The sequence below is a fragment of the Vidua macroura genome, chromosome 6 (genome assembly GCF_024509145.1).
Source record: "Vidua macroura isolate BioBank_ID:100142 chromosome 6, ASM2450914v1, whole genome shotgun sequence".
In the NCBI taxonomy this organism is placed as follows: Eukaryota; Metazoa; Chordata; class Aves; order Passeriformes; family Viduidae; genus Vidua; species Vidua macroura.
In genome coordinates, this window is record NC_071576.1 from 27078956 (window position 1) to 27103636 (window position 24681).

The following is a 24681-nucleotide window of genomic DNA, read 5'->3' on the forward strand; positions in this document are numbered from 1 at the left end:
ATCTCTTTTGATGTCCATGCATTAAATAGTTCAAGATGTTTTAAATGTTATCAGATATGTTAAATATATAAAAAAGAAAATAGTTTTCTGCTTAATGAAAGCCATAAGTGCATATTGAACTTATTTATCAGTTTCCAAGTCTTATTGCCAGTCAGATGAACTGAATGGATAACAGACTTCTTCTGTAACCAATTCAATTAAATTTATAGCTAAATCTTAAGTGTGTAGTTAAACTTTTTTCCTGTGGGGTTTGGGTTGTCTGGGATTTCTTGGAGGGGCACTGGTTTTGTATTTTAGTGGTTAGATATTAAAAGTCATATGGACATGGTCCTAGATAACCCGTTATATGTGGCCCTGCCTGAACAGGGGTTTGGACTAGATGGCCTCCAGAAGTTTCTTTCAACCACAACCATTTTGTGATTCTTTTTCCATAATTCAAGTTTTGAACAGAGGTGCATGTTGCAGGCAGTAGGCCCATTGCTATTGTTGAGTGGATAAAGCTGTATGTGAAAGGAAACTTCCAAGAAGTGTCTTATTCTATTAAAGAATACTTTTAAGGATGTGTTTTACAGGCAGAAGTAGTATAGTTCCTACAATTTTGCTTTGAATAATTCTTCTCTCCTAAAGAGAGAAATTCTCCTCCTTTAAAAATGTCTTTGGTTTTTGTGTGTCGGGATGTTTTTGTTGGTTTGGGGTTTTGTTCCTCTTTTTTAAATGGATTGGAGATTTTTTTGCTTCTTGTTGTTGCTTAATACAATGTTATTACAGGAGGATGAACCACAGGAGGATGCTAAAGAACTGCAGCAGGGTAAACCGTACCACTGGAGAGACTGGTCAATCATTAGGGGAAGGGACTGCCTGTATATCTGGAGTGATGCTGCAGCCCTGGAGCTATCCAATGGTAGTAATGGATGGTTCAGATTTATCTTGGATGGAAAGCTGGCCACAATGTATTCCAGTGGGAGCCCTGAAGGAGGATCTGACAGTTCAGGTAGACTTTTTGCAATTCCAGTCCAGGTTAAGTTTTGAGACCATTACATTTGTTTATATAATTTGATTTGAGCTATTTTGTTTTGCAGGAATTGGCTTACTAAATAGTAAAGGATGTAAACAGGTGGAAGGTGGTCAGTTAATTGTGATGCATTTTATCAGATAGCATGTGGCCATAACTTGACTTTCTTGGTGAATTGTGTTAAGTAAACATCTTGCCAGCAAAAGCGTATTAACTTTTTGTTTTGATTCTTCTCCATGCGTACTTAATTTTTTCACCCCAGTCATTAAAAGCAGGTTGAAATGGTGATTTGTTGTTTGCTTCTAGCTAGCAGAATGAATTTGCATGTGTTTGAAGACAAAGTAATGGAAAGTTTCTCATTGAGATTGGGAAACAAATTACAGTGTCTTAATTGTTTGTTGGAGAGAGGATAAGGGAACAGACCTTATGCACTGGCAATGCACAGCTGGTTCTGATCTTCTGTAAAGAATACACAACTTGTTCTGGATGCAGAAACAACCCTCCTTTTTATTGTTGCATCTTTTTTTTGCAGCAGTTCATGCATTTATGAACCTGCAGGCATAAAATGCTTTGCAATATTATGATGTTTTCAATGAGCCATTGAGTGAAATAACAGAACATATTATGATTCAGGATGGAAATGAAGTGCTAATGACTTCATGCATCAAGTTTGGGGCAAGAAGACAAATATAATGTTTCTGATCATAATGCAGCTGGAAACCACTTATAGATTTATTGGTGTTTTTGGTCAGAAAATGTCTTTGCATTCTTTTTAATGAGGTTAATGCCTTTAAAGGTACATAAGCCCTGTGTTGAGATACTTGTTTATCATACAATACAGTTTTAAGAAGATTCATGAAGATCATTTCTTAAATTCTCATAGAATTCTTAAATTCTTATTTGGCATTTCCTGGATGCCAAATATTTTTTTTTTTTGCTTCTGAATGGTCAAGGCAAGGGAATGCGACTATTTCTGTATAAGATGAGTGGAATGGTGACAGCTCAGATGAATTTGGAGTGAAGACAACTTAGAGGAAGTCAGATTGAGCATTTAAGATGTTACTTCAAATCAGTCTTTCAAAAAAGATTGCATAAATCCAAAGTTTTTTAACAAGATACCTAGTCTGAATATCACGAGGGAAAGGAGCTAAATGTAGGATTAAATGAGGCTTCTTGAAATATGTAGTCAAATAGACATCTACTAAGATTGCTGATATTGCAGTGTAATTTGCCTGAACTTTAACCATGAGCTCTAAGCATGTGCAGCAGCCTTTTTTACTTAAAAAATTAATATTTGTTAACTAAAATGACTACAGTACAGTATAGACTCAGAATGGTATCTTTAAGTCCTGAACTGTACTATATGTTCTGCTGTCCAAAATCATTACTGATCAATCTCATGGTATACTTTCTAGTAACTTCACAGCTGGCAAGAATATAGAGGGTTGAGTAGTGAAATTTGTTAGTGTGTATTGCATGATGAAAGTTGGGGTGGATTGTCAAGTATATATACTATGAACATTTTGGAAGGTCTGTACTCACCCCTCTCCAAATTAACTCTGTACTTGTTTTGTTTGAATTTTTTGAAAAAAAATTCAATGCAAAAATTGAAATTTAATGGTAATTCTGAAGCTTTAAGTCTCAAAATTTTGTCCAAGGCAACCTGAAATTATTCCCAACCATGTAGAAATATAGTACTTTCAGTGCAATGTGCTATATAATAAATTTATTTAAAAGTAATTATGAAAATCTGAAAACATTTAATTAACAGAATTTTCATCTTGTATCTCAAATCTCAATTATTTTTATAAGCCCTCTCGGTATATACTATGACATTTAAACAATAAAGAATGTTGTGCTTTGAGTGCATTTTTTTTTTGCATTATTTTGTATTATTAAAAAAAGGGCATATTTAAAAAACCTAGAGCTTGTAATTGCAGCAAAAGGCATACAGCAATAATTTTGAATGAAGTGTTTCCATTTTTACTTTAAATGGAATTTTTGAAAAGTTATGTACCCAGCATTTTAATTATTAAAATACAAATATATAATTTAATAAAAATTGATATTTTAAAAATTTCTTATTTCTAAAAACTCACTTTTGAGAATAGTTAATGCTTACCATTCTGAGACCCATTTTTCAAAGACTAAATATTTATACTGAATTTCTTTGATCTCCCTATTATAATTGTAAGGATGAATTAATACTCTCAGAAAGAGTTGCACTGTTGCATTGCAGCTTTGATGCGATCGTAGAATAAATCACTGTTAAGTATAGAAATATACTACACTGAAATTTAGGACACTTTAAGACCCTTAATTTCAAAGTTAATTTTGCATTGAATGTACACAGTTGTTTTGCTCTTGAAAAAAAAAAAAATTCTACATAATGATGGAAGCAGTTGTTGGAAAAAAACAAATTTGTTTCTTTTTACATAGAAAGTAGGAGTGAGTTCCTTGAGAAGTTGCAAAGGGCTCGAAGCCAAGTAAAACCATCTACCACAAGCCAGCCAATTTTATCAACACCAGGGCCAACTAAACTTACTGTAGGAAACTGGTCACTGACCTGTTTAAAAGAAGGAGAAATTGCTATTCACAATTCTGATGGTCAGCAAGCTACAATACTGAAAGAAGACCTGCCAGGCTTTGTGTTTGAATCCAACAGAGGAACAAAACATTCATTTACAGCTGAAACTTCCTTGGGTAAGTATGTAGGTATGTGTTATGTGCAGGTAGGAACAAGTGTGTATGAGATAGTTTTATTTGTTGCTTTTCATAGCTATGATGAAATGCAACTTTTCTAAAATATGTGTTGCAGGGTCAGAATTTGTGACTGGCTGGACAGGTAAAAGAGGAAGAAAACTGAAATCTAAACTAGAGAAGACAAAACAAAAGGTTGGTGATCTGTAAATTTAATACTTTGAATTTAATTGAGCTTGTTTATTCTTAGGGGGGTGTAGTTTCCTCTTAGAAGATTAAAATATCTGATTTCAACTAGATACAATTTTATGTGAGGCTTGAAGGGGAAAACATCAATCAGAACAAAGCACTTCTTTGGGTGATTTTATCCAAAAGTCTTAGTAAACTCTGTTCTCCTTTAGAGGAAAGGGATTTTTTTTTTAAAACTGTAGGAAAATCCAGTCTTCCTGATTTGCATTTGTATAATTCTTTAGGTTTTCTGGTTTGTTTTTTATGTCTTTATGCTACAAGAAAAGATGTTAAAATTGATGTTAAAGTTGTGTCAGAGGCATATAATACTTCTGTTCATCTAAGTACTAATTTCAGACTGGATATTGTGACAGGGTGTAACAGTCTGCATTGTTAAGAGTTGTGGTAGTAAAGCAAAATGAGTAAACACCCTCATTTTAGATATCTTTAAAATTCTTCTTTCTCCTCAAAATGAAGGGGAAAAAGGAGGAGCTAAGAAATAAAGTATTAAGCTCTTTACAAAATACTCACAAAATAACAGAACATTTTGTGATCCATTACCCCAAGGACTCAGGCTGATCTTCAGTCTTTATCTGTCTTGCAGTTTCTAACAGTGCAGCCAATATATTCTGTACCTTATATCTGCAGCATTTTAGGACGTATATCTTAGGAAATGTGACACTAAATTGAAAGTTAAAATACTGTGTGTGAATGAGAATAGATGGGATGATAAATGAAAGGCAGTGCTCTCTTATACCTGAGATTGCACTGTGTAGTTCTGAAGCTTGTGTAATGTATTATTATTGTAGCACATAGAATGATAATGAAAATGAAAGATTTTGGGTGAAATTTCTTATAAAAGAAAGGTGTTTAATAAGAACTTACTTCATCTGTATCTTATGTGAACAGTGTTTTGTAGAAAGAGTAATTCTTATTAAAAGAGGTTGTATAGGGACTTACTTGTGAATTGGTTTAAGGAATGTTGACAGAACATTCAGAAAACATATTAAACCTGTTTAATTGTACATCTAAAGCGATTACCTGATCCGTGATACTAAAGAGTTCTAAAAGAAAGATTGACAGATTGAGATTCATACCTTTTCCTACTATCCTTTATGCTGTAACCTAATACATGATGGTAAATTTCATTTCTGTCAATAAGATTTTATGTATTTCCATTTATTTTTCCTGTACCCTTTTCCTTTCACAACCTTTGCTGTTTCATGATGCGCATGGGTTTTTATTCTTCCCTATTTATCTGCCTGTGTGGACTTAGTTAAAAAAAAAAAAAAGACCAAGGTTGCTGTATCTGGGAGTATAGTAACAGTCTCATTGCAATAAGGTCTGACTTCTAATTATCAAAATCAATTTGTAGGTACGCACTATGGCAAGAGATTTGTATGATGATCATTTTAAAGCTGTTGAAAGTATGCCTCGAGGAGTAGTTGTAACACTGAGGAACATAGCAACACAGTTAGAGTCTGCTTGGGAACTTCATGCAAACAGGCAGGTAAGTGTATCTCCTTTATTTTTAATGTGTGACATCAGTGGAAATCAGATAATGTTCAGACTAGCCTGTCATGATGTGAAGAAGAGTCATAGCATGTCTGTGATGTGGGGAGTTTTAGTGCATGTATTACCTAGTTAGGTACTTTCCTAGGACATTATCTTTCAACTGAAGCAAGTGGACAGATTACTTGGTTTCATGATAATCTTTTTGTCTTGCAGTGCATTGAAGGAGAAAATACTTGGAGAGATTTAATGAAGACTGCTCTGGAAAACTTAATTGTACTGTTGAAGGATGAGAATACTATTTCTCCATATGAAATGTGCAGTAGTGGCTTAGTTCAATCCCTGCTGACAGTTTTAAACAATGTGAGTTTATAGACATAAGTATTTAAAGAAAAACTTCTTAACAAAATGAAGTTAAGACGTGCCGTGGTGTAAAAGATCTGTTATAAATCTGTCTTTTTCCTGTCTTGGTGAAAATTAGGCAGACTTGTTCCAGTTACTGGTCTACCTATTGAAAATAAGCAATAGATGACTAGTTTGAATGAAAATAAATCAACTGTTCAGGTCTAGTGGCTGATGATTAGCTTTTCATATAAAATTGGGATTAAATTGGGATTTCAGTGAGACTACATAGATGTCTTTGCCTGTATGTAACTTGATTTTTTTTTTTCCTCCTAGAACATTGATTTGGATGTGAAACAAGACTGTAGTCAACTGGTAGAGAGGATAAATGTTTTCAAAACAGCATTCAGCGAAAATGAGGATGATGAAAGGTAAAAATAATACCAAACCAGGAAAATCCCCTTTGAAATTGTGAAGCAGTATGGAATGTTTAAAATAATTTATAGAAAAAGTACCTGTTCTTTCCATTTTAATGGAATAGAAGATTAATCTTAAAAGACAGAATCTAATATTGAAGTAGCAATGGAAAGTTTTTATCTCTAAGAGTCAACCTGTAGAATATCTATTGACAAAATAAAGGTGACTTGTTCATCACTGTGCACATTAGTATCTTTCTTACTGTGCTATAACCATGTGACTAGAACAGATAGCATCAGTAGAAATAGCATGCTGGGATAATTTCCTCAGCTGGATCCTGTTTTCTGGGATAGTGTAGAATTTTTTTCTTTGTTTTGTTTTGTGGTAACATAGTACCTGTTCTCTTTCACAGTCGTCCAGCAGTTGCATTAATTCGGAAGTTGATAGCAGTGTTAGAATCTATTGAACGTCTACCTCTCCACTTGTATGATACACCAGGATCTACGTATAATCTTCAGGTAAATGTACAGTGATAACAGCATATCACACTGAGTCGTGCACAACTGAAGGTTATATGTTGCACACCTTGTTTGCAAGAATCACATTCTTGTAGATGTGGGTAGAATTAGGTAAAGAACAACCAAATTTTGGCATCTGTTTCCTCTAGTGCAGAAATGCATGGCTGTTTCTCTACTGTCACTTAAATACTGTGAGGTAAAAGTAAATTTTGATTAAAGAGATAATGTGTTCTTTCTTTTGTCTTCAAGTATTGTCTTTATGTAGGAACATGCCCTCTAGTTAAAGGGCATGTTACTGTGATTACAGACAATTATTAATAAGAACAGGGTATACGCTTTAAAGGGTCCTGTCTGCGGCTCTGTGTTCAATTGGAAATGCATTATGCCTCCAGGCTCAGCAGCTTGTTATACAGGAAACTTGGCAGTTTGGCTAAAAGTATTACTTTTTTTCCCAGTTTGCGTGGAGTCTGAAGTTTTTCTATTTGAAAGCATAGTTCAGGGTTTTGCAACATGGGTAGGGAAGTATAAATATTTCTGTTTTCCTGTTAAATGTCTAGGAAATAGTTGCAAAAAGTTGCAAAACCGTTGTTGCTGCTCAATATTTTTGAAAATAGTTTTCAGTTTCTATATTATTATTTTTGCTAGTCAGCAAATAAAAGCTATGAAGGCATAGGAAAAGTGAGAAAATGTTAGTTGAGTGTGTAATTGACTTACACATTGTCATAGTAAAGAATTGTTTGGTTAATTGAAAAAAGGTAGTACTAGGAAATTACTTTTTAAAACATTTCTTTGAAATATAGTGCTTAAGTTAGAGCAACAAAGATACTTGATAGGCCACTAAAACGGTTGTAGTGAAATGCACTGTTTTTATTAAGATTGCAAAACCTAAACAGGAAATCCTATATTAATGCTTAGCTGTTCTTTCAGATACTGACAAGGCGCTTGAGGTTTCGTTTGGAGCGTGCCTCCGGGGAGACATCTTTAATAGATAGAACTGGTAGAATGCTCAAGATGGAGCCATTGGCAACTGTTGAATCTCTAGAACAGTATCTCCTGAAAATGGTGAGCTGCATACCATACACAGAGTTCACAGGGAATAGTTACATTCTGCTTCTTTAATATTTGATTTGTTTTCTTTCATATGTAGGTAGCAAAGCAGTGGTACGACTTTGATAGGGCTTCATTTGTTTTTGTACGAAAACTACGAGAAGGTCAGACATTTGTGTTCAGGCATCAACACGATTTTGATGAAAATGGAATTATTTACTGGATTGGAACAAATGCAAAGTGAGTTTTTCAAAGCTAGATATTTTAAAGTCGGACACAATAAACTGTAATCCATGTGGCAGGATGGGGACAAAAAATTCATAATGAAATGAAATCTGTAATTTTCTTATAAGTGGGAGGTATCTTTTAATCAACAGAATTACATTTCTTTTCGATCTCCTTAAATAATAGAAAACTGAATCCCTTGTGTTGAGAATTTGTTTGTATGCTTCTCCAGGAAGATGGAGCGGGGAAGCTTGGGTCTTTGTTTTTGCTTGCCATGGTTTGGGTTTGTTTTTTTTTTTTTTTTCTTTGCTACAGTGTTTTAAAAAACACCAACAAAGTGATGTTTGGAACATATCTAAAGTTGTTTAATTATCTAAAAATATATTGATAATTTTGGTGTGTGATAAACTCAGCTGTTATATGCAATTTACAGTAAATGTCAAATGTTGCTCAAACTAGTTTTTTAATTTAAGTAATAATTGAACAGTATATTTCTCTTTTTAAATACAGAACTGCATATGAGTGGGTAAATCCAGCAGCCTATGGATTAGTAGTGGTTACATCATCAGAAGGAAGAAATCTGCCTTACGGTCGTTTAGAAGACATCCTGAGCCGTGACAGTTCAGCTCTCAATTGTCACACAAATGATGATAAGAATGCTTGGTTTGCTATAGATCTTGGCCTTTGGGTTATACCATCAGCCTACACATTACGCCATGCTCGAGGTTACGGACGATCTGCTCTCAGAAATTGGGTTTTCCAGGTATCTAAGGATGGACAGAACTGGACTACTTTGTATACTCATGTTGATGACTGTAGTCTCAATGAACCAGGGTATGTCAATGTATTTTATCACTTTTCATAAAACTGAGTGCAGTTAAAAATGTACTTGACTAATTTAAGGTAGACTAATTTAATGTGTACTGTGTTTATAATAATCTATCTATCTAAAGAAGTGGTAAGCGATACAAATTATCAAGGATGGGCTGGAGAATAAGTGATTCATAGGTTTTCTGCGTGGTTCACATAATGCTATTTGTGCTTTTCCATCACTGTAAATTTTGCATTTTGTTTTTTAACAAAACCATAACACCAACACTCATCTGAAGTTTGCCCTCGTGTTAGTAGGTTTATATATCTTGTAATACGCATACATGATTGGTGTTATGGTTTTGTTTGCTTTGGTACTAAGGTTTTTTTGGTTTTGCCTTTTTTTTTCATTCCTGTTACCTACCAACACCCCTTTGTAATAAACTTAAAGGTCTACAGCAACATGGCCTTTAGATCCTCCAAAAGATGAGAAACAAGGTTGGAGACATGTTAGAATAAAACAGATGGGAAAGAATGCCAGTGGGCAAACACACTACCTCTCCCTGTCTGGATTTGAACTTTATGGCACTGTGAATGGAGTATGTGAAGATCAGCTGGGTAAGAAAAAGAACATGTATATGTTACTTGCTCTTTTAAAATGCTAATGAGCATACTTTATAAAAACCAGTGTGAAAAAGGAGGTTATCTTTTGCAGTTGAAATTGCTTAGAAATAAGCTCAAAATTATTCCCCATTCAGTACTTTCATGTATTTTCAATTTACATTTCTTCTAGGAAAAGCTGCTAAAGAAGCTGAAGCAAATCTGAGAAGGCAGCGACGTCTGGTCCGTTCTCAGGTGTTAAAATACATGGTTCCAGGAGCTCGTGTAATCAGAGGAATTGATTGGAAATGGAGAGATCAGGATGGAAGCCCACAGGGTGAAGGCACTGTTACAGGAGAACTGCATAATGGTGAGCATGAATTGCCTGAATTTATGTTGTTGAATCAAGATATATAATTGTTGCATGATGACATCATGCAGAATGGGTAGCATTAAAGTACTTCCTTTGTAATGCCTTGATAAAGTTGATAAAAGTTTAAATACTTCGGAGAGAAGAAGCTTAAAATACTACAGCTGTTGGGGTCCATTTGTGAAATTCCATTTGAGCATATGAAAAAAATTCTTACTGTAAATGAAACTTTTATATACTTTTTGATAATTAAAATATTAAACTGTTATTCAAATATGGAACTGTTATTTAGACATCTGTTATGAAATATATGAAGGTGAGTGATGCAAACTGATAAGTTAAGCTTTGGGCCTGCAAAATCTATAATTACCTTCCTCATTTCTTCTAGCTGAGCATTTGCAATATTTTTCTTGTCTTTTTTTATATCCTGTACCTTTCCTACCTTGCAAGCTTCTTTGGGATCAAGTTTTTGTTTTTGAGTTAAAGCATGAAAATTTATTAACTTAAGGAGCAAAATAAAAACCTGCAACACCCAGGGAAGTCAGTATTCAGAAAGTTAAGTTATTGAAGAGGCTCCAGGAGAGGTGGTGATCTTGTCAGCTGAACATGCTTTCCACCATTTCCCTTCTCTTCCCCCTGTTTTGAGGTATATAAGGCTTGCCTTGTTTCTGAAGCACCTTCAGCTACTTTTAGGTTCATTGTTAGCTGTACTTGAGAGTTTCTTCTAGTTAGTTGAGTTGTCAGCTCTCAAACATGGAGAAATCGCCAAAATACAATTCCTTAAAATGATTTAAAACTGAACTTTATTTAAGCTGTTCAGTACAGCTTGTGGGGAAGTCTTCCATCATCCATGTATTTTTCTTATCAGATGCAACAGTATCCATAGCTACATTATAGCTTTGAAGACTTTAGGTATTGTTGGTGAGTAGTATTCTACCAAAGCAGTGATTTTGTTCCTGCATTCCAGTCAAACTTACCCATTTAACCATAGGTAAAATTGAGGTTCGTTTATCAAATGGTGATGCCAACTCATCTCATTCGTGTCACAGCTTTTTTTCATATAGAATTTTGAAAATAGCATCTAATTTACTTTTTTGCTTGTTGTTCACAAGTGTAGACAAATGTTGTTTTATGCCTGTAATGATGGAGCAGTACAACTTTGAGTACATAATATGTACTTAAAACCTGTTCAGATTTAAACCTGCTTGTAATTAATAATTTAGGGAAAGGAACTATACAAAACAAAACCAGTTATTTAGTTATGCTTTGAAAAAAATACCTGGTTCAGATATTCATAAAGGGGAAAAATTATACTGTTGAACTACAGTATGGAGCTTTTTTTGTGTTTGATAAAAAAGGCAAATCATAGAAGAAAAAAATTCAGATTAGCTTCACAACTTTACCCTTCAATGGTTTAGTGACATGAAGCTACTCAACTATAGCTTGTGAAGAAGGAATAAAGTCATACAAGAATAACATGATCTAAACCTGCTCATTTGGGGATGAGAGGTCTGCTTATCATATCTGAAAACTTTATCTTTTTTAGCTACTTTTCCTCCAGAGTGATATTTCTAAATAGCAAATTGCCTGTGATCATCTGTTTCGGTCTAGGAGTGGTGATTTTTGAATAGTTAAAAGCTGAAGGTGTATGTGACAGTCATAAAAAGAATATTTTACTTGATATTAGCCCTTTCCTGTTTTAATAAAGAAAAATATGTATGCATCTGAACCTGATATTTGTTTTGACTTTGTTTGAGTTTGGAGAAGATATTTAAGCTTTAGAGATTTCATTTTTGGATGAAATGTGTTTAAATTAAAGAAGTTACATCAATATTTGTTGCAGTTAAGGTACAGTGAGAAATATTAGAAGGAATTTTTAGGTGACTTGTAGATTGTGGTACATATTTAGACAAGTATAAATAAATCATTTTGCCCTCATTTCTGTCCTAATTAGCTAAATTTTGTATGTTACCCTCATTATTGCAGATTTATTGTATTTAGCTGTTAAAAATTGCCGCTCAAAATAATAATTTAACAAAGGAACTTAAGAGTAGCATCTCTTTGGAGTTTTGTTCTTGACCCAGGATAGTTTTTTTCTGTGAAACATACTCTCTTAGCAGCCCTGAAATTTTACTTGATATAGCCCTTACGTGATTGCCATAAGATTTTTTTATGAGTAAGGAATGTTCGAGTATGTGGAACTTACTGAACTAAAAAGCTGTGTAACTATAAATTAGTTCTTTCAATTTAAGAACAAGAAATCTCAAACTAAGCAGTTTCATGATATGTCGTCTGTTGGGTAAATATGCTTATCCACAAGCATCCAACAAAGAAAAATGTTATTGAATGTCCATGTAATAATTACAGCTTCTTGACAGATGCTAGTAAAGTTATGGTACATTTTAATATACATTTTTGTTATTAGAGAATCCAATTTTGATAGATGCTAATAAAATGAAGAGATTCTAGTAGGTCACATCTCTTCCTGAAGGAAACTTTATTTTTGGCTGGATTCTGTGACCCTGAAGTTTAAGGCAGCAAGAACAAACAGCCTCTAAATTGACAACATTACAAAATAATAAATTGTTTAGATTTAAGCACTTCCTTTTTAATTTGCGTTAAGGGTTACTTAGTGATTTCATTGATTCAGACATACAGCCCTTATGAGAAGCTGATCCCACATTGTGGAGCTACTGTCTGACACGCCTCCTGTCTGCTTTCTGCTGGATCTCACAAACTCCTGTCCCTTTCCAGGCTGGATTGATGTCACCTGGGATGCTGGTGGCTCTAACTCTTACCGTATGGGCGCAGAAGGAAAGTTTGACCTCAAGCTTGCACCAGGGTACGACCCTGATTCAGCGGCATCACCCAAACCTGTTTCATCCACTGTTTCAGGCACAACGCAGTCATGGAGCAGCTTGGTGAAAAACAACTGTCCAGACAAGACGACTGCTGCTGCAGGCTCCTCAAGTAGAAAAGGAAGCAGCAGTTCTGTGTGTAGCGTGGCAAGTAGCAGCGACATCAGCTTGGGTTCGACCAAAATGGAGCGGAGATCAGAAAGTGTATTGGAACAAAATATAGTTTCAGGCACTGACGTCCATGAACCAATTGTTGTTCTGTCTTCTGCCGATAGTGTGCCTCAGGCTGACATAGGGTCATCTTCCAGTGCGAGCACCAGCACCTTAACAGCGGACATGGGAAACGAAAATGCAGAGAGGAAGTTAGGTCCTGATAACTCCATACGTACTCCTGGGGAGTCCAGTGCTATATCCATGGGAATTGTTAGTGTAAGCTCTCCTGATGTGAGTTCAGTCTCTGAGCTGACTAATAAAGAAGCAGCTTCCCAACGACCCCTAAGCTCTTCAGCGAGTAACAGACTCTCAGTCAGTTCTTTGTTGGCTGCTGGGGCACCCATGAGCTCCAGTGCAAGTGTTCCGAACTTATCATCTCGAGAAACTTCCAGCCTGGAGTCCTTTGTACGAAGAGTGGCAAACATAGCACGTACCAATGCCACAAACAACATGAATTTAAGCCGGAGTAGCAGTGATAACAATACTAATACTTTGGGAAGAAATGTTGTGAGTACTGCAAGTAAGTAAGCTATTTTTATTTTTAGTTGAGGATTTTGTTGTCTCCTTGACTTCTGTTACACTTGAGTTTGGATTGTGTTGGCTTAATAGAGAAATGTACTTAGAGCAGCCTTGACCTTGTATGGGTCTCTAGAACTCATGAAGGACTCACAGAATTCCTGTCAGCTGAAAAGTGTTACATTGCCTTATAATGTCAGATCACAGGTACCCATCAAACAGAAAGAAATTTGAAATTGATGATTGAAATTGATGTCGATTATATGTTTAAGGAGAGAGTATGGATTAGACCAAGAGGATGGAAGTCTAGCAACAGTAGCTAATGTCAGGTACTTAGGCTTTCTGATGTGTGTAGATTTTGTATATTTCTGTTATTTTTCCATTTTCCTCAGAAAGGGCAGTTTGTGCATATTGGGAAATGTCTGAGCATAGGAGCTAAGAACAAAGTACGGAGGAAAAAGAACTACAGTATAATGAAATGTTAACAAATTCCTGATTTTGTCAAGCTGCATAACATAATGTACTCTAATACTGAGTGTGTTTTCTAGAGATGGTATGTATGGTCATTAAGGCTTAGATTTGGTGAACTGTTCAGGCATATTAAATGTAAGGAAGTTTATAGTTAACAGTGTTTTAAATGACATCATGTACACATTTTAACATTTGCATGTTCTTAGATTATATGTAGGAGCAAGGTATTAGCAAGGTAAGCTATAAACCTGCTTGTTGTGAGTTCACTCTGTTTTTGAGCATGCTCCCATCAAAATTGTTACTTTTTCGCTATTTTGTTCTCTGATGGTGATAGTACTTCAAACAGAGAACTGAATCTCATGGGTTAGGCAAGTTTGAGAAAGTGAAATTACCCAAGCTAAAAAATTTCCTGTTACGCTTTCATGCTTGTCATGATTGTCAGTGAAGCTGGTGAAAGGTCTGGAGAAGCTATGGGGTGTTTAGCCTGGAGAAAAGGAGGCTCAGGAGAGATATTATTACTCTCTGCAACTACCTGAAAGGAGGTGTAGTGAGGTGGGGGCAGCCTCTTTTCATGGGTAGGAAGTTACAGGGGAGGTTTAGATAAGATAATAGGAAAAATTTCTTCATTGAAAGGGTGGCCAAGCACTGGAATGGGTGGCTCAGGGAAGTGGATTCACCATCCCTGAAAGTGTTCAGAAGTTGTGTAGAAGTGGCACCTGGGAACATGGTTTAGCAGTGAACATGGCAGTGCTGGGCTAACATCTGGACTCAGTCTTTGCGGTCTCTTTCAACTTTAAAAATTCTATGACTCTGTGCTTCCTTATTTAGAAATGGGGTGTTTGCTTTTAGCATTTTAAAATATTTTTAAATACTGAATGTTTTCTTTTTTTGATGGGGAGATTTTTTTTTTAATGTATCCTTATATTCATTTTGTGATACTGGGGATGGGGCAAAGTCTTTCGCAACTTGCAATAAAAAAGTAAGATACTCAAAGAAAGCTTTCCAGTACTTGATCCTCTTATAGACAGATAGAATGGCTCTGGTTCCGAAGTAGTTGTGTATTGAGGGGAGAAAAAAAGAGACCACCTTCGAAAAACATGGTAAAATACTTCAGCATATCTAAAATTTCATGAATGCTTGATACTATACACTGCAAAAGTTAGAAATAAGAATGAGGCAACTTAAAAATTTAATTCTGTGATAAAAATAGTCATACGTTATATTATCCTTCATGTAGGAATTATTTTGGTTTATGCTTTTTATATGATTAGAAACTGTAAATGGTAGCTCATGTTCCTAAAAGAGATCAGAGACAAAATTTGAGCAATCTCTCGAGAGTTCAATTAGAGCATTGTAAAAAGTTTGATTTGTTAAATTTTTTTTTAATTATTTTTGGGTTTTTTAGCCTGTTCAGGTTAAAAAAAACCCAACCAACCAAACTAAAGACTAACCAAACCAAACCAAAGACCCCCCACCATCAAACAAACCATCCACAGCAACCCAACACCCCAAAAATCAAGACTGAAATAATTGTTAGTGAGATAAGTCTTTCTGGACTTTCTGTACTGGTTGCATTGAAAATATCAGTATTTGCCAGAAGCTAAGTGGTGTCTAGAGTAGCCAATTTCCATTTGCTCTTGAATTTGGAGCAAACAAAATGCTGATGCTTAATGGCTTTTTCTGTTTACTGTAACAGCAAAGAGTTTGCTGTTACTAATTAGTAGAGGGTGAAAGATGTGAATACCGATTATTATGTGAATACCAATACAGCTTATTTTCAAGCTCTTGAACAACAAAAGAAAAACTCTTTGGTTCTTCATTTCCATGCTTTTATAGAGAAGAACATAAGCTTATTAACAATGCTAAATTTAAAATTTGCACTTTCCCTCATCATTATACTATTATTTGACAGCCCCCTGCATTGTTATATTTTTATTTGCAAAATGTTAGCTATGTTATTAAGGGGCAGGGATGTATGTAGTAACTGTATGTAACAGAGAAGGAAAGTAGAGATAGTAACTTGCCCCCTCCCCGCCCCCTGACAAAAAGCTACCAAATTCACTTAGGGGAAGAAGCTTTGTTATATCCTTCTTTCAGGGTAGTAATGTTTGCAAACTTTGGTGGTAATAATATGAAATGCAGAGGTGTTTTTGGTTTTTTTTTTAAGAAAGCAGTTTCTCAGTTTACATAAATGGCAATAATGAAACTTCTTTTAAAACTGAAAAACTTGCATTTGATAAAGTTCAGAAAAAGTAAATTGAAAAACCTAAGGCTTAAATTCTTAGTATAGATGACCCCTCAAAGTTTTTTCTCCAAACTTGTGGTTAATCTCCTTGATTAAAGATAAGCGTGTGAGAACATGCTTTGCAGACTGGGATATAAATGTGTAATTGCACATAGGTATAACTTATACTCAGGTACACTATATGAAGTTTTTTCTGTTAAGTCTACAGTGAATTCAGTTTTTTTTCAGTTGTTCACTAAAATGCATTTGTTTTATTTGAATGTACAGTAAGGTAACTTTTTAGTTGTTGCTTGCTTATTCTGAAAATTATAAATCATCTAACATAAGTCATATATTTCACAGTACTGTCAGTTCAGATGTATTGACTCTGATGAACATATTTTAGTAGTTGTTTGAAAAATAAGTCAGAGCTAATTTAAGAACCTTAGAAAAATGCATAATCATCACAAGTTTCACATTTGTTTTAATATGTTCTGTTTCCAGTTCACTAATATATAATTCACTTGTTTGTGCTATTTAATATTGTAATTTAGTTGTTAAATTTCATTTTAGGCTTAAAGATATATCACAATGTTGGAGTAACAGATTTCAGAAATTCTTTACATATCTTGAAAATGAAATCAAGTAATTTCAGATTTATAGTGGGATTTTGGGGATTTATTTGATAAAATTATTTATTTTAAATGTTTGCAAGGTAGAAAGCCCAGAAGGGGACATCTGTATTGTAAGGTGCACTTTTGCATTGGGAAACCCTTCCCCTTTATAGTCTGTTGTTATTTATTATAAAATAACACACTGGTAATTTTTTAACCCCAAATATATTTTTCAACACAGGAGTCATGCATGTAAGTTGTACTCTTCAAGTCATCAAATCATTTATTTTATCTTACCATATCTTTATCTATAGCGTCTCCTCTTATGGGTGCCCAAAGTTTTCCTAATCTGACTACAACTGGTACCACATCAACAGTGACCATGTCTACATCCAGTGTTACTAGCAGCAGCAATGTAGCTACAGCAACTACAGTTTTATCTGTTGGTCAGTCGCTTAGTAATACTCTAACTACTAGCCTAACATCAACATCTAGTGAGAGCGATACAGGGCAGGAGGCAGAATATTCTTTATATGGTAAGTTTCATTTTTAAATGAACATAAGCATTAGACTTCCCATTAATGACTTTTCCTTTTATCCCATTGTTATGATTTTCTCATATAGTAGTTTATTTATTGAAAAGTATTTGAAAGTTGAGCTGTTTCTATGTTACTCGTTCTGTAAGGCAGTAAGTAAAATAATATTAATGTAGTAGTATTTCCTTATGTTTTCAAATCTTTATTTTCAGCAGTTTCTATCCCATATTACTATTATTTATGGTATAGTTTATCTAAGCACTTGAATATTTTCCCTCATCAAGTTTAATTCCTAATGTAGTTTGCATATGTACTTCTAATTACAATCAAAATGTTATTTTTTGTTGTGTTGTATAGGCATGCTACATGCAAAGTCTCATGTACCTTATATTACTCTGATTGAAAAGCATCCACCATTAGGCACATTGTACTCTTAAAATAGCTGCCAGGTATCTCAATACTGTAATAGTAATTTCAAAAAATTGGAAAAAAACCCACAAAAATTGGCAGGAGGAATGAAATCACATTATATGACAAACAGATCCAGAGTTGTGTGCACCCTGTACCCTAGAAACAGACTTCAGGACAGAGGTTACTTGAGGCGTATGAGTACAGTGAAATAAGGTTTAGATAATTCGGTCAGTAATACATAGGAATCAAGCTGATAAAATGAAGTCAAGAGAAACCTGGGTTGGATATCTGAAAATACTTCCTAATGTTTTATTGATTTGTGAGATACTCTTCAAAGAAAGATACTTTATTTAAAATATTGTTGGATTAAGACTGTGTTCTATTTTGTTGCCTATTGAAATTGCTTGAAAAATTTCTGGTCATTTCAATGGGTATTGGAATTGAACTGCTTAGAGGCAGTTGATTAATATATCTGCATATACCATTTCTCTTTACTCTTTTAATTTAGTCTAATTTGATACTTTCATTGGCTGACATGTCTTAAAATATATCACCAACAACTGAGCAAGTAGAATGCATTCACATATCCATAGGGGGGGATAGCAACAATAGGAAGGGTGTTTGGGTGGTATAGATGGTTCCTATGTGCATAGAAAAATGTAAAAGTTCAAAGCTTCATCTAGTCTGCTTGGATTGCTGTGAACTTCTTTTCTGGTTTTGGGAGGTTGTTTTTTAAATCTCAGTACTAAGCGAGTAAAATGGAACTTTGCCTTCAACTTCTTGTTAGAGTAATTAATTAGCAATTGAATCTTTAAAATATTACTCTTAAATGCTTACCTTTACATTGTAAGGTAAGGTCTAAACCACATGTTTTTAGTGGAAATTACAGCACTCACCTGTTTTTAAATTATTGAGACATAGAAACAGACAATATGCATTTGTGCACCATTTTCTGGGCATCTTTTGTAATCTCCTATAAGTGTAATTATAAAATGTTATAATCAAATGAGGAACAGATCACTCTTGCTGATCACTATTAATTGTACCAATAGTAAGTACTTCTGTAGTTATGCTGTTGACTAGATCTGTGGACTTTTTAACACTTGTATGCTTTTATCACAGCTTTCATTCCTGTTATGCAATAAGCAATGTTTTCTTTTTCTGATTTAAGTGAGATTTCTTTTTGCACTCTTCCCAATGCTTCTATTCTTTATTTCAAAAATTCTGCTTTGAAAGTTATTCTTGTCTTTTGTTCTGTATGTAAATACATATACGTGTGTTATAGATTTTCTTGATAGCTGCCGAGCTAGTACTCTGTTGGCAGAGTTAGATGATGATGAGGATCTACCTGAACCAGATGAAGAAGATGATGAAAATGAAGATGATAACCAAGAAGATCAAGAATATGAAGAAGTTATGGTATGGTATAGTTAGCATCAATGGTATCTTAATTGACTAACAGGTGCTTTAAAAACCCACTTTTTTTTTTGGCAATAGGAAGTCCTAGCTACAATATCTCCATTAGTTAAAACAAATTTATTTAGATTCATTTAGTTTCTTGCATAGGGTCAACACCACAAGAAAAGTGTTTTTAAACACCAACATACCCAAGACCTTACAGGTCAGAATTAATGTCTTAAACCAATGTGGGAGCAGGTTGACAGACAGTAGAAATGATAGATCACAGGCTGATGAAATAGTATGACTGTGGATATATAATGCACGCTACTGCATTTTGTAGTGATTCAGTTCTGGAGTGTGTTTAACTGTAGGCCTGTATGAAGCAAGAATTTGCCAGAGGAAATCTCTCTCTTCTCAAGAATACCCCCAGAACCCCCAAAAAAAAGCCAATGTGGTGGGGGCTAGACACAACCCAGCATGGTTGTTCTCGTGGTTCTTGCCTAGACTATCAGGAGTTCTGGCTTTTCATTTGGTTGTTCTTTACTGGTGTGAATAGTACTTGGTCTTCTACTATTACTGAAGTGATCAGAATGAATATTGTGAAATCTAAGAGGAAAAATAGACAGTTTCACTAATGCTAATTTAATGTTTTACAGAATAAATATAAATATTGTTTTATGGACTATAGAAACTACATCTTGTAATTAATATGCAAATATTATTTCATTTGAACCAAAATATGTTGCATTTTAACTTACTGTGTTTATGGTTTTAATAGAAACTCAGGTACATGACTAAACATCTTCTTGTTTCAGCTTCTGCACAAAGATACAAAGTTAGGAAAAAAACCAAGCCAGTACAACTTAAATGGACCTACAATGCAAACAGTAATTTTAGTTTGGAGAATGTTGATCAGTTTAAAAAAATTATTAAATGGAGTTACTATTGTTGTTCATGGGAAGTAGCAGAAATAGCTAAAATAGATTTTGCATTAGATTACACAGCAAGAAGCGGTCTGGAAAAGAAAATTTTCCTTTCTTGGGTTCCAGTATTATTCCCTCTGATATACCATACAATTCTTTTCAATGAGAAGTTGAACAGATTAAAAGCTTGTTGTAAAAAATTCATAACCAATTAATACTTGTTAAGGCTTATTAAAAATTAGATTTTTCCCCACCAAAATAGTTCTAGTATTTTGAAACTTGATTTAATAAAATGTGTATACATTATATATCAGTGTATATATATACACTTTGGAAAAAAGTGCTTCTTGTTTTCAAAAAAATAAATATGTTTATTTTGACGTCACTGGATATATTTGAACCTCTGGTATTGCAAAATTTGTGGAATGCACAAAACATTGACACCAAGTTTGCTGGTTTACAGTACTCTGTATTTTCCTGTGTTCTGGTGCTTCATGGAAAGTTTAATTCATTCCAGAAACTATAAATACGCTTGTGCCAGCTTTGATTTATTTTATGTTGATTTTATAGAGGAAATTAACATAATGAAGACATAATGAAATAATGGAATGGGTAAAGTTGACAAGAACCACAGTGGGTCATCTGGTCCAGCCTCCCTGCTCAAATTGGGGTCATCCCAGAGCACATGGCGCAGCATTGTGTCTTGATGTCTTGAATATCTCCAGGTTGACACAACAACGTGTCTCAGTGTGTGTTTACTCGCGCAGTAAAGTTCTTCATGTTCAGATGGAACTTCTGTGCCTCAGTTTCTGTCTCTTGTCCTATTGCTTGGCACCACTGAGAAGAGCCTGGATCCATCTTTTTGACACTGTCTCATCAGATACTGTCAGACATTGATGAGGTCCCCTCTCATTTGCCTGTTTTTGAGGCTGAACAGGCCCAGCTCCCCCAGGCTTTCCTCATAAGAGAGGAGCTCCAGTCCCTTAATCATATTTGTAGGCTCCACGAGGCCTCTGCAGGAGCTTCATGTCTCTTCTGACTGAGGAACCCAGAACTAGATACAGCACTCCAGATGCAACCTTACCAGAAACATGTAGAGTTGCAGTTTACTGTGTGACTGCTGTATTCATGAACTCTCAATTTTTTATCAAATTATTCTCTTTAGCAGAATCAGAAAAACAGCTAGGGTTTTTGGGGTTTTGTTTGTTTGTTTGTTTTTTATTAGGAAGAAGAGGAGTATGAAACCAAAGGAGGCCGTAGAAGAACATGGGATGATGATTATGTATTGAAACGACAGTTTTCTGCATTGGTTCCTGCTTTTGACCCAAGACCTGGTCGTACTAATGTGCAACAGACAACTGACCTAGAAATCCCTCCACCAGGTATGCTGACAAAGTATGTGATGCTTAATCTGGCTTTAGGATGGAGATTCACTGTTAAGTGCCCACTGGATCTGGGGATGTTATCACTATTAATCAGTACAACATGCTCTTGTGGCTGTGTGGCTTTTCTCTGTTTGAATGAGAGTTTCATCTACCTCTGCAGAGCTAAGCATTATTGAGGGAAAAATAAATTTTATATAAATAAATAAAGTGCTGTGTAAAATAAGCAAATTTAGGAATTTAGGTAGGATCATCTCTTACCATGATAAATAATAAAATCTCTTGATATGTTAAAGATGTGCTAAAGATGCCTGGTTCCACCTGGAGGGACTTAACTGTGTTAAAGCTACCCAGAATAGATTTGATTGGAGAGGATGTGCTGGAACAGTGCAAAGCTGAGGCAGGGGCAAGCTAATGCAGTGATGGAGCAGTGTGTATGGTCAGCAGCACAGCACCTGATCTGGCTCCTTAGTTCATTCTTGTTCAGCACAGTGGATGTACCCAGTGTTCATTACAGAGAGGAATAAGTAGGTTTTAGCATATGTGGAAATAAGCCGGTGCTTATTTTGAAGAACTGAAAAGAAGGTACTGTGTAGGAAAAGAATGCATGTGCTGTGATAATATCTAAGATGTTACCAAGAAATAGGGATCAGTAGGGATTTGAGAAATTCCTTAATTTTATTCCCATAAAGAAATGGTTCAGTCATAATTTAGTTCATAGTTAGAATTCGGTCTCATCTCTTTGGCATGTGTGCAGTAAGTCATTACATTTCCTTATTGAACCATGCTATTGATGTTTAAGCTACCTTGTCATGTATTATAGATTTTGTTTTAAGGGTTCTCAAATGATTTTGCAGGTACACCTCATTCAGAACTCTTGGAAGAGGTTGAGTGCATGCCTTCGCCACGTTTAGCACTTACCTTGAAAGTTTCGGGTCTTGGAACAACTCGAGAAGTAGAACTGCCCCTAATAAACTTTCGATCCACCATCTTTTACTATGTACAGAAATTGTTACAGCTTTCCTGTAATGGCAGTGTGAAATCGGACAAACTTAGACGTATTTGGGAGCCAACATACACGTAAGCTCACCAGTTCATTATTCTGTGTAGAGAGCGCTGTGATTGATTAGGAAATAGATGTTAATTTTTTAACTCCTCCTCTGGAATAAGCAATTCTAGAATTGGGTTTTTTTTTTGTGTTTATGTCAGGATGTTATTAATGGTTTTAAAACTACTGCTGTGCCTGCAAAACCAAGGAAAAAATCATAACCTTTAGGGATCTGCTTGGAAAAATCCCATGGGGTTATAGTCCTAGCCAAAAGAGAAGTCCAGGAGAGTTGGTTGATTTTTTTTCAAGGATCACTTTCTCCAGACTTAAGAACAGTCCATCCCAATACGTAGGAAGTCAGAGTTAGTAGGGGGTTTGCGTGGATTAACAAAGAAGCAGGAAAGGGAAGCATGCAAGGAGTGAAAGAAGGCTCAGGTGATCTAGGAGGAATTCTAGTTGTTCCAACTTGAAGGCAGAGCATTGGGAAAGCCAGAGCACATCTGGAGTTGAATCTGGTGATACGTGAATGGCAAAAGGTTAGTGAACACTTACATAGAGGTCCATGGGACTCAGTGGAAAGTACCCATGGGAGCTGGCCATTCTCTATTACCTTTGGAAGGTCATGAGGGTTGGGAGATACTTCTGAGGACCAGAGAAAACAAAGTGTCATTCCTGCCTCCCATAAAGGCAGGAAGGATCTAGGGAACTACACACTGGTCACTCTTTCATCCCTAGAAAGGTGATGGAGATAGTCCTGGCAACCATATTCAAATGATGAAGGATAAGAAGGTGATTGGAAATAGGTGGCATGGATTTATGAGGAGAAAATCATGCTTAACTGGCCTTACAGCTTTCTACTATATGCCTAGCTCAGTGGATGGGAAGAAAGCAGCAGATGTTATTTTCCTCAACTTTGGGAAGGCTTTCAATGCTTTCCCTCTGTGACAAACTTAGAAAGCATGGACTAGATAGTGTCTGAAAAATGCCTGAACTGCTGCACTCAGATGGTTGTGGTCCTTGGTGTACAGGCCAGCTCGTGTACCCCAAGTGTTGATATGAGTCCAGGACTGTTTAAACATCTACGTTAGTGGACTGTATGATGGGACAGAGCAGACCCTTAGCTTCCAGGCAAAACAAAACTGGGGAGGAGTTACTGTTGGACCAGATGGTTGTGCTGCCATTTTAAGAGACCTCATCATGCTGGAGAAATGGGGAGACAGGAGCTTCATGACATTTCACAAAGGGAGATGTAAAGTCTGTCAGCTGGGGAAAAGTAACTCTGTGTGAGCCGGTTCAGGCTGGGGGCCAGCTGGCTGGAAAGGAGGTTGGTGAAAAAGGCCCTGAAGGTCTGGGTGGACATAAGGTTAAACATGAGCCAGCTGTGGACGCCAGTAGCAAAGATGATCAGTAGTACCCTGGGCTGCATTAGGAGGGTTGAGTGAGGTGATCATCCCCAGCTGCTCAGCACTGGTGAGATACACCTGCAGTGCTATGTCCCTGTTCAGGGCTCCTCAGTACCAGAGAGACATGGACACTGGATTGAATCTAGCAAGGGGCTGCTAGGATGATTAAAAGGCTGATTGCTTCTGTCATACAAAGAAGAGTCTGAGAGATCTGTGTCTATCTAGCCTGGAGGAAAAAGGACTTGTGGGCTCTTACTGATGTGTATGAATACCTGATGGAGGACATAGGGAAGCCAGACTGTGGACTTTCCTTTGTTGCGACATGAAAGGACAAGAAGAATAAAGGGCTCAAACTGAAATACAGGAAATGCTATTTAAACATGATATTTTAGGGCCCTTCCTAACTCAGTTATTTTCTTGATGTTAATTTGACCTTACTAGCTTTATAGTAATAGGCAGAAATTACTAGATTACTAAATTATAAGACTATATTTGGGGAGTGTTACACTAGATGGGGAGTGTTTTCCATTTACCACCCTAATCAATGTAACTTCTGTCATGCTAGAAGAATGATGTATATGGAAGCGACAACTGCAGTAAGGAGAGGTGCAGTATTTTTAACTGTAGTTCAGATTTCATCAGTGCTTTTGTGTTGCACCTATTTTCTGAGTTGTCTTCTGTCAAAAATTGCATGTTTGAACAGTTTGAAAACAAACTTTCTAGTAAGAAAACATGAAAAATAGTTGTAAATGTCTATGTCTTCTAAGTTAATGCACAGCAAGCTTCCCTAGGACTTGAAAATTTTAAAGAGTTGGTGCACATGTAGTGAAAAATCTGAAGTTGATTTGGGAAATTGGCACAATGAAGGTTGTTTGATTACTCAAGTCTCACTTAAAGAAA

The 24681-nt window shown here is 35.6% G+C and overlaps 1 protein-coding gene across 9 annotated transcripts in view; it reads left to right on the forward strand.

Moving 5' to 3' along the window:
- The window catches only part of HECTD1 (HECT domain E3 ubiquitin protein ligase 1), a 62146-nt gene that overhangs the window by 26387 nt on the left and 11078 nt on the right, over positions 1-24681 (forward strand). For 3 of the 9 annotated variants that reach the window (XM_053980162.1, XM_053980170.1, XM_053980165.1), the window contains exons 13-29: positions 769-991; positions 3452-3727; positions 3831-3907; positions 5316-5450; positions 5669-5815; positions 6131-6225; positions 6624-6729; positions 7657-7791; positions 7877-8016; positions 8512-8835; positions 9263-9429; positions 9605-9781; positions 12536-13372; positions 16992-17213; positions 18910-19043; positions 21174-21330; positions 22188-22410. In XM_053980162.1, the coding sequence (XP_053836137.1) occupies positions 769-991; positions 3452-3727; positions 3831-3907; positions 5316-5450; positions 5669-5815; positions 6131-6225; positions 6624-6729; positions 7657-7791; positions 7877-8016; positions 8512-8835; positions 9263-9429; positions 9605-9781; positions 12536-13372; positions 16992-17213; positions 18910-19043; positions 21174-21330; positions 22188-22410 (3575 nt within the window). The remainder of the gene's footprint in view (positions 1-768; positions 992-3451; positions 3728-3830; positions 3908-5315; positions 5451-5668; positions 5816-6130; positions 6226-6623; positions 6730-7656; positions 7792-7876; positions 8017-8511; positions 8836-9262; positions 9430-9604; positions 9782-12535; positions 13373-16991; positions 17214-18909; positions 19044-21173; positions 21331-22187; positions 22411-24681) is intronic. The other 6 variants (XM_053980164.1, XM_053980166.1, XM_053980168.1 and 3 more) reach the window with 4 other exon arrangements.